Genomic DNA, 9,569 nt, shown 5'->3' on the forward strand with positions numbered 1-9,569 from the left:
TTTCCAGACCATTATCCATCACTAAAGCCTTCCCATGGGATAATAAAATCACTTCCTTGGGATTTGAAGGAATTCACACTCAGGAGCCAAATTTTTAGAGGGATTTCAGTCCTGAGAGACACAAGCACAGACTCTGTAAGATTTTGAAGACCATCTGTTCCATTAAACACCTCTAAAGACTCTGAGGGCACAACATCTCTTTCTTTTACAAATGTTGTTTACAAATTTATTGGTTTCTATCCAGCTAGAAGATGGCTGGAATCAAGAAACATTCACGGTACCAGCTCTGCAGTGTAATATGGCAATGTTTTGCTGAGTCAAGAGCAATTTATCAGACCTCACCAGGCTTTGGAGTGACTGAGTAGATGGGGCGGGGGTGAGAAGCTGAGTTAGCTACAGCCTGAGCACACACACAGTACCCATGGAGGACTGAAACACCCAGGAATTTCCACCCTTTGTTCCATGTTTCATATTACCTGCAAGCAGGCCACAGAAAGGCAAGTTATTTGTAAAAGCGCTTCCAGATGTAATGTGCAACTATGGGTAGGCATATAGAGTCATTTAGATTGGGAAAGACCCTTAAGGTTACCAAGTTGAATGATTAACCTGGCACCACCATGTCCACCACTCAACCATGTCCCTGTGTAACACATCTACACATCTTTTAAACACCTCCAGGAATGGTGACTCCACCACTTCCCTGGGCAGCCTGTTCCAGTGCTTCACAACCCTCTCTGTGAAGAAATGGTTCCTAACATCCAGTCTAGACCTCCCCTGGTGCAACTCAAGGCCATTTGCTCTCATCCTATCACTCATTACTTGGGAAGAAGAGACCAACACCCTCCATGCTACAACCTCCTTTCAGGTGACTGCAGAGAGCAATAAGGTCTCCCCTCAGGCTCACAGTATCACAGTATGTTTGGGATTGGAAGGGACCTCAAAAGATCATCTAGTCCAATCCCCCTGCCAGAGCAGGAACGCCTAGGTGGGGTCACACAGGAACATGTCCAGGTGGGTTTTGAATGTCTCCAGAGAAGGAGACTCCACAACCCCCCTGGGCAGCCTGTTCCAGTGCTCTGTCACCCTTACTGAGAAGAAGTTTTTTCTCAAATTTAAGTGGAACCTCTTGTGTTCCAGCTTGATCCCATTACCCCTTGTCCTATCATTGTTTGCCACCGAGAAGAGCCTGGCTCCATCCTCATGACACTCACCTTTTATATACTTATAGACATTAATAAGGCCTTCTTTTCTCCAGGCTAAACAGCCCCAGTTCCCTCAGCCGCTCCTCATCAGACTTGTGCTCCAGACCCCTCACCAGCTTCATTGCCCTTCTCTGAACTCCCTCCAGCACCTCAATGTCTTTCTTGCAGTGAGGGGCCTAAAACTGAACACAGGATTCCAGTGTGGTACATTTTCCTCCTCCTCATGCACCAACTTTGCATGGTAGAGGGAGCATCCTGCAAGATACAGTTTTCAGGAGGTCTGCATGGACAGGGTGACCCCAGGGCAGTGCTGGAACATGGACACCAACATGGGACACTTTGTGTTCTGTTGTGACTGAGCTACAAGAATCTCCCTTGTGAATGACTTGGAAGCCTCACATCTCTTCATGCCATCCATGCTCCTGACTCACCCTCCTGTATCAGAACCTTCCCATATCTGCTCTGCTACCACCACCCTGCTGCTTCTTTTGGGGCTGTTAAACCTGCCCCACCTCTCTGGAGGTACCATGTAATCTTCAGCAGACACAGGGGAGGAGCCCTAGAGCAAAGTGGTAACTCAAGGGATAAGCAGAAAGGCAGCAGAGATGACCATGTAGCCCCAAGTTATATTCTGAGAAATGAACATGCATGAAATTTCAAACTCTGGAGCTTCCAAGGACCTAGAGAGACAACCTGCAGAGAACAAATGCTGTACATAAAAACAAAACAAACAAAACAAACAAACACAACAAAAACTGGCAAAGACTGGAGGCAGGCCAGTAAAAGCACTTAGCTCTGAGGAGCTGCTCTGTTCAAGGGCAAGTCAGAGACGGGATCATATCTGCCATGAAAGGCATCCAGTTCCCAGAGGACCTGGTCATAGACACATTGTTGGGTTCTCCTACCAACCCTGGAGACAGTCTGAATTCATTGGGTGTCGGATTAGGGCACTAGGACCTCACCAAAGCATGGAGATAGTCTGGATATGCTGGTAGAAGCTAAATCCCACATACTCTGGCACTGAGTATGTTAGAAACTGGCCAAAGTGGTGACATGTCCCTGGTCTAGTAGAATTGTTATGCACAGGTATAACCTTAAGCGTTTCTGTGCCATCCTGGTACGAGAAACTCTGAAGGCAGTTTGCAGTGGAGGACAGGATTCCCACCTCATCTCACATGTGGGAAGCTGAGGAAGACTGGCCTGGAGGTCCAGCCATTCAGACTGCAGAGCAGGGAGCAGGATCTCAGGATCAAAGCCATTGCACAAGAAGAAGCTTCCCTTTTGCATCTATACTGGCCACGAAGATGATTCTACAGAGACTGTGTGAGCCTGCATGCTATGCAGGTCTGGAGCTGCAATTGGCAACTGAGAGCTGGGAGCAACCATGAAAGGACATCCTTCTGCATGAGCAAGGGACCAGCTGCGTCTTCCCACTGGTTTTACTGGGCCTTCCCACTGCCATCCTGCTTCATGAGGGAAGTGGTTTGCTCATAGCCTTGATAGACCAGGTACTGGACCAACCAGTCATTGGGAAGTTCTCAACAGGCACAAGCCCTTGCTTGGAGTCCCAGCATGGATTCGTCACTGACTGGATTTCCCAGGAAGTGGGTACAAACCTTGGACAGGTCACACACCTTGTCACTCTCCACCCTTGGGTGTTTCCAAAGCATAATGATGCCACAGCCGTCCCAACCTTGTGCAGTAGGCAGTCCTGCAGCAAGAAGGACTGGAGATGGAGGTCCCTACCTACCAGCACTGCTAGGGTCCGATGCAAACACCTTTCAAACAGCATATGTCCCATTTCAGTCCTCGCAAGGGGTCCTCAAGGACCGACAACACCTCGTGGCATCTCACTCTGGGAACCACCAGTGAGGCGGTGCCACATGCTGCCCTGTCATGCAGCTTCTCTCTACAGGAGGTCATCTAAGTCACAGTTTAGCAGCAATAAATGTAAATTTCCTATCTGAAGTGGAATTATTTGCTGTATAAAAGCACTAACATGTTTTGTAATCCACACAGTGGATCCTGGGCAGAGACTCGCACACCTTTGCACTCTGATAAGGAGAATATTATTACCCTGCTAGTGGCCTGGCCAGATAAGAGGTTTTGGGCGGGCAGTCTACATTTTTTTCAAACTCTCATTATGCTACACCAGTATCTCCAGATGCCGTTCCCAGGGAACTAAGCTGGTTTCTATTTAAAACTGCAAAGAGCCATGGAGAGTTTGGGCAAAGATCATGCTTATTCGGACTCTTCCCTGCCACCATCTGCAGCCCGCGAGGAGTATGCTGTGCCAGGTAATGGTGAGACCACTCCTAACTTGAGTTTTCAGAGAGAGGAGGGAATGATCTTTGTCACTGGTGGTTTCTAAAAAATGAGTTAATAATTACCAGGTGGTGCTTGGGGGATGGAAGATGCACATTCAACTGCAGTGGATGTGGCTTTTTCCGTGTCACGTTTCAGATCAGAAAGGCAGAAGCACCTATAAAGGCTTTTTGACTCAGACAAAGTCCCTCAGGCAGCATCAATATACTGCCTGTTTGCAGACTGGTAATACTCTGTCACTGTTCTCTTAGCTTGATGGATTTTTTTTTTTTCTTTTAATTTCATCCCTGTATCTTTGTGTCCTCTGCTAAATAGTTTCTCATTGGGGGCAGATGTTTTACTGTGATCTTTCCAGCCAGGTGCTAGCAGGTGACAGACAGCTTTGGAGCAGCTGTGGGAGTGTTCTCTTGGACCAGATAGAAATGAATAAGGGGTATTTGCTACCTGTGCAAAAACATTTACTTATTGTGGGTTGGGAAGGAGACTGGTTGCAAACAGCTAAAAATGCTTTTACAGCTCACCAGATATTTTGAATGGGAAAGTAAGTTACCTTGGCTGCAAAGCGATGTGCAAGGGTTTATGTACTTCAGCGGTTAAACTGAAGCTCTGTGCAGATCCTGCTGCTGCAGCTTGTAACCTCATCTTCCCAGGCAGCTTCCTTCCTTTTGCGATGGGGACGGCAGAGTCATGTCCGGCTGCCTGTGCCCCGCTGCCCCCGACGCTGTTTCACCCCGGGGAACAGCCTTCCGTTTGGGGAACCTCTGCCCGGCTGTACATTGAACACTCCAAGCACCATGTTTTTCTGTCTCAGAGGCTGACACCATCTCTGGTCATGCCGAGACGCCCTTGCCAAGACTCAGATACATTGGCGCTGGCGTTGCGGGTGGCCTTCACATCTATATCACATACCGCTGTGCCCCTTCTCTTCGGTCTGGTTAGGCTGGAATTTTTTTAGGAGAGGAGCCATCTTCTCCTGTATGGACTTACCATGCTCAGAACAAAGGCAGTTCCCGGAATTACTGCACAAAAAAAAGGCAATAAAATAACAGAAAAAACAATAGGCAACAACAGAAAGTAGGAATTTTAAATTATTATTATTTTGTCGTTGTTATTATTAGACAGCACTTGGAATAACTTGCCCAGATTTGGGCAACTCAGACAAAGGCATACAGGGATGAGTCCAGTGCAGGGCCACCAAGACTATGAAAAGCTGAAGAAGTTCACACACGAGGACGACCAGAGGAAATCAGCCTTGTTCAGCCAGAAGAGAAAGATGGGAAGGAGATGTCATTGCAGTCATGCTCTAACCGGGGCTAAAGAGAAGGGAGAGACAGTCTGTTTTCAGGGGTGCACAGGGAAAGGACAGGAGGCAGCAGGGGCAGGTTGCAAACACGGCTGGATAGAAAGGAAAAAAATTAAGTGAGAGTGGTGTGAGGACCAGAGAGGTGGGCTCTGGGGCATTCCTAGCTTCTCTGGACAAGGTCCTGGACAGCCTGATATAATCATAAAGTTGGCCCTGCAATGACGAGTACATTGGAAGAGAGACCAAAAGAGATACTTTCCAAGCTACTTTTTTTGCAAGATTAATTACTAGAAGTGTCTTGTATAAAGACCTACTTTGGGTAGAGGTTGGTTTGTGCTGTCCGTTTTGCTTTTTTCTGTACTGGACTATGGCTTTTCTCACATTTAACAGAGATCTAGGATACAAGAGCTGTAGTTCCAGCTCAGCCTTGGAAATGTTTCTCACCTTGCCAGTTCTCCCAGCTGGACAAGGGAATGACAAAATGACCATCTTTCACTGGTTTCACCTAATACTCCAGTGTGAGCTGAGGCTATTTGTGGAAGCAGCCAGATCTGATTATATCTGGAAGGAGCAGGTTGTAGTTTTGCTTTTTCGTTGTGTGAGTTTTGTTGAAATTATGAAAATCAGCAGTGTATGCGTGGGAAGAGTCCCCTCTCCCTCCAGGGCCCAGAGAAGTGATGTTGCTCCTGAACAATGCCCTTTGTTTCAAGGGAGTGGTCTCGTGCTACTTGATCTAAGCCAGGTCTTTATTATCACAGGCTGGAATCCAAGCTAGAAAATTCAGGGCTGACTGGATCAGCAACCACAAGACCTATTGCCACATCAAGGATGCTGTCTGTTAGGACAAAGACACGGGTGAGGAAGTTCAGTGCTGGCTTCAGTGGAGTCCAGGAATTCATTCATCAGGGTGTAGATGGGTGAGATGTCTTTGCCTCTGCAGCCAGTGATATGGGTGCAACTTATCTTGGCCTACGAAGCCAGTGCACAGGGTGACTGGGACCTGGGGGATGACTCTCCTGGTGGCTGTAGGTAACCTGCACATCTTGCCCAGATGGGTCTTCCTTACAGGAGCCAGTCTATCTTTAGCCCTGCCATGGTCTTCTTCATAACTGCAGACCTGCTTGGGGCTGCTTATATAGTCTTTGGGACCAGTCTCCTCACCCGCAGCAGTTTGTACTAGCCCTGTTCTGGTCTCTGGTTAGTTCACCATCTCCTACAGGGTCTTGGCCCAATACACATGAGCATCTGTGTATTGGGAAAGCCTGTGCTTGCTGGGTCACCCCCTCACCCCTACAGACCTGTCTGTAGGTTGTAGGGCTGGCTGTTCTACAGGGCAAGGCTTTCTCCTTAGTTAGTTAAGACAAGTGTACTCATTGCTGCAGTTGCCAGTTGCAGCTGTCCAGGGGAAAGGATAACAATGGAGCAAACACAAAGAATTATCTTGCAGCCTATAGTGACATCTGGATGAGGAATTTCACAGAATCACAGAATAACTAGGGTTGGAAGGGACCTCTAGAGATCATCTAGTCCAATGCACCTGCTAAAGCAGGTTCACCTAGAGCAGATTGCACAGGAATGTGTCCAGGCCAGTTGTGAATGTCTCCAGAGAAGGAGACTCCACAACCTCTTCGGGCAGCCTGTTCCAGGGCTCTGTCACCCTAAAAGTGAAGAAATTTCTCGTCATACTCAGATGGATTTCACAGTGTCGATAAGGCCCCAGGTCCTTACAGTGCTGAGCAGGTTGGACAAGGGTCACCCCATGGCTGCAGCAGCAGGAAGAAAACTGCACATGAAAATAATTAGAGTAACTTTCAGTGCAGGAGCCTGGGATCTTTAGGTGGTGTGTAATCAGATCCTACCCACTGAAGCTGAACTGGAAGTAAAGCACCCAAGCAGTTTTGGATCAAGACCTGCTTCATGACACAAAGAGCATGGCCTCTGGCATCAGTGCTCTGTCCCCAGGCAGGGAGGGCTGGCATTGTCCCTTGGCCACTATGTCATTTGAACTCAATCTGTCCTTGTAGATGTCATCATCACACGCCGCTTGAGAGATCGGGAGCTGCTCCGGAAAAGAAAAGCAGAAGCCCAGGAAAAAGACTCAATTCAGTGGGTTCTGAGGTAAATCTTGCTTATGTAATGGAGTCATTCTCTTGGTGCACTTAACCCCAGCTCAGGCATGGCAGCCCAACACTTCCATCTTTGCACCAGGACAGAGCTAAGCCAGGCCCCATCAGTTTTAAGTGGGGAAAGATGACCTCCAGGTGGTAGCTGCTCCAGGTCTGTGCAGGTGTTGACGGGCAGAGATGGATGGTGGGTTACGTAGGTGGTAGTTTGGGTGGCAAGAAACCCCAGCGCGAGGCGGGGAAAAAAGGTGGTGCCCAAGATCCTGCCCCCTGGTGTGGCCAGAGGACACTGCTGCACAGGGCTGGGGAGGAGGGCTAGAGCTTCTGCTGGGATGGACTGGGTTGTGGTCACAGCCTGGGGCCAGAAAAGCAGCCTCAGGGCGGGAGGGAAGGTCTTCCATCCTATGCCCAACTCGACCCCTGTGAAATCCCCCTGGCAGGGAGCAGGAGAAAACCAAACGGCAAAGGAGAGGCAGAGGAGCCAGGCGAGGACGAGGCCGCCAGCTGGTGGTGGAGCCCAGCCTGGAGCCAGAGCCGGAGCTGGACCCCCAGCCTGACCCACAGGAGGAGGCTGAGCCAGCGCCATCCAAGACAGCACCACCTGAGCCAGTGCATCAAGAACAGCCACCCATGCTGACTATCCAGGACCCAGTCGTTGGGATTCAGCTGGGAGCAATGGAGGGCGAGCTAGCAGCCAGGAGCCAGGATTTTGCGGGTGAGCTGCCAGAGAGCTGCTGGCTCCAGGGGGGCTCGGGGAGCAGTGTAATGCCACTCTCAAGGACTGTCAGCCAAGGCTGCCCACCTCATCAACCACCAGCGTGTGGCACCACTAGGGCACGGGTCCCTACACCACTAAATGTGACTTGGGTAGCTGTGAAAGGATGGAGGGGGTGTCGAGGCTGTGGGGGCAGATGCTGCTCCCCAAGTCATGGGGAGTGATAAAAAGCCCACTGCTGTCAGTAGAGTCATTGGCATGGGGTCTGTGGTCCCTGGTCCTAAATATCTCCTTGCTTTAAGATATCTCTGTGGCTCTGCTAAGAGCCAGGTTAGGGCAGAGATGCTGTGAAGCGAAGATGTGGTCTCTCGAGGCTAGAGCTGGCCAGGGAGAGCTAAAGCCTGCATACATACTGTCCACAGTCCACCCAGTTTAGGGTCTGACACCAGTGTGGGAGGGAGGGAAAGGTAGGCACTGGGGCAAGGTGAATGTCTGCAGAGGACTACCCCTTTGGGAGCTGCCAGGACTGAGACACAGAGGACACTAAGCTGGTCTGAATGGCAAGATCGACATCTGGGCTCAGGAAATCCATTTACAGCTAATGTAGCTTGGGCCAGCAGGAGTTGCTCCCAGATCTGGCTTGGGCAGAGGACAGCACATTTACTTTAGTGGTCAATGGGCCAAGCACGCAGGTTCCCTCAAAACCTAGAGAACGTAGGATCTGCTTCAGAGGAGGTGAACATCCTCTGACCCCTGATTACAGCAATGTCTGTGCCAGGGGGCAGGAAGAGGCCTCTCACTGCAACGTGTGCAATGCCCTCGTGCAATGGAAAACAACCATTCTACATACTGGGGACTGGGGCTGACTGAGGCACACCACACCAGTCCAGCTTCCAGCCCTGAGATCTTGAAACGGCCAAGCATCAGGGCTGCGTTTATTTGCCTCCTGCATTTAAACCCACAGAGGCTTTACCCTCTCCAATGCTCCTCCACAACCCCTGGGACTGTCGTGTCCTGTGAAAAGCGGGCAGGCCATCAGGAGCTACCTAACATCATAGGCAGTCACAGAATCCTGACCATGGGGGCTTTAGCATGGCATGGAGGGGTAATCCACAATAGTTCCCCCAGTATGCAATGATCCATCTCTTACATGCTTTACAGGTGAAGAGAAGGTGCTGAAACCAGCAGAAGGGGAAATACCAGAAGTTTTGAATACTCCTCTGGAAAATGACCACCAGGATAATGAATACCTTCTATTTTGATTTTCACACACCTTCAATTTGAATTTTCTGGGGATCTTCTTTGTTTGCATTGTTTTGTTTTGTTACGTTATGTTTTGACTCCTGCCTGACAACCTCTGTACTGCAGAGTGATTTTGACCAGCTCCTTCTTTGTGAGTAGTAAAGTCCACACTCTTCTGGTCACTCTGCTTTTTCTGCTTCTTTCAGGTTAGGATGAGGGGGAACGCGGTTGCTCGCACAAACGCAGTCCTTCAGGAGCCATCTGTTGCCTGTGGCTTGAGAGCCCCCCTGCAGAAAGGCTGTTTTGCCTGGGTGGTGGTCCCACGGAGGGCTGCACGGTGCCCCGCCATGCTGCAGTTTAAGCATACAGGCAAACATCCATCCGCATTTCTGAAAGGCATTACCGATTTGCAGAAATGCAAGTGGCATTGCAAAGCTGAAAGCCACTGTGATTTTTATCTGGCTGGAGCTGCCCGGCTTGCGTGTTTTCCTGCACAGGCTCTTGTGTTATTATCTTCAGTCTGAAGTCTTTCTCGTGGTCTGTTTTCCTGCCTGGTAAACAGCTTGCTTTCCTAAAGCCTGAGAAGCATTTTCAGTTTCTGGGCAACCTCACCCCGACCTTGCTGAGCCATCGTGTTAGGCAATTAAAAGATGGTTGAA

General features: G+C 49.6%; 1 protein-coding gene across 1 annotated transcript; it reads left to right on the forward strand.

Annotated features, from left to right (window-relative positions):
* The first annotated feature begins 3,331 nt into the window (after window positions 1–3,331).
* On the forward strand, window positions 3,332–9,092 carry HEMGN (hemogen). Its single transcript, XM_082075603.1, has 4 exons — window positions 3,332–3,499; window positions 6,855–6,948; window positions 7,394–7,668; window positions 8,830–9,092. The coding sequence occupies exons 1-4, from the start codon at window positions 3,418–3,420 to the stop codon at window positions 8,928–8,930; spliced, it is 552 nt and encodes a 183-aa protein (XP_081931729.1). The 5' UTR covers window positions 3,332–3,417; the 3' UTR covers window positions 8,931–9,092.
* The last annotated feature ends 477 nt before the right edge of the window (window positions 9,093–9,569 follow it).

This window comes from Streptopelia decaocto (assembly GCF_964273445.1).
Source record: "Streptopelia decaocto genome assembly, chromosome: Z".
In the NCBI taxonomy this organism is placed as follows: domain Eukaryota; kingdom Metazoa; phylum Chordata; class Aves; order Columbiformes; family Columbidae; genus Streptopelia; species Streptopelia decaocto.

Coding starts and splice junctions, on each gene's coding strand:
- HEMGN (XM_082075603.1), top strand. CDS start 3,418: ATGGAGAGTTTGGGCAAAGATCATGCTTATTCGGACTCTTCCCTGCCA. Junction 6,949..7,393: donor TCAATTCAGTGGGTTCTGAG/GTAAATCTTGCT, acceptor TCCCCCTGGCAG/GGAGCAGGAGAAAACCAAAC. Junction 7,669..8,829: donor CAGGAGCCAGGATTTTGCGG/GTGAGCTGCCAG, acceptor CATGCTTTACAG/GTGAAGAGAAGGTGCTGAAA.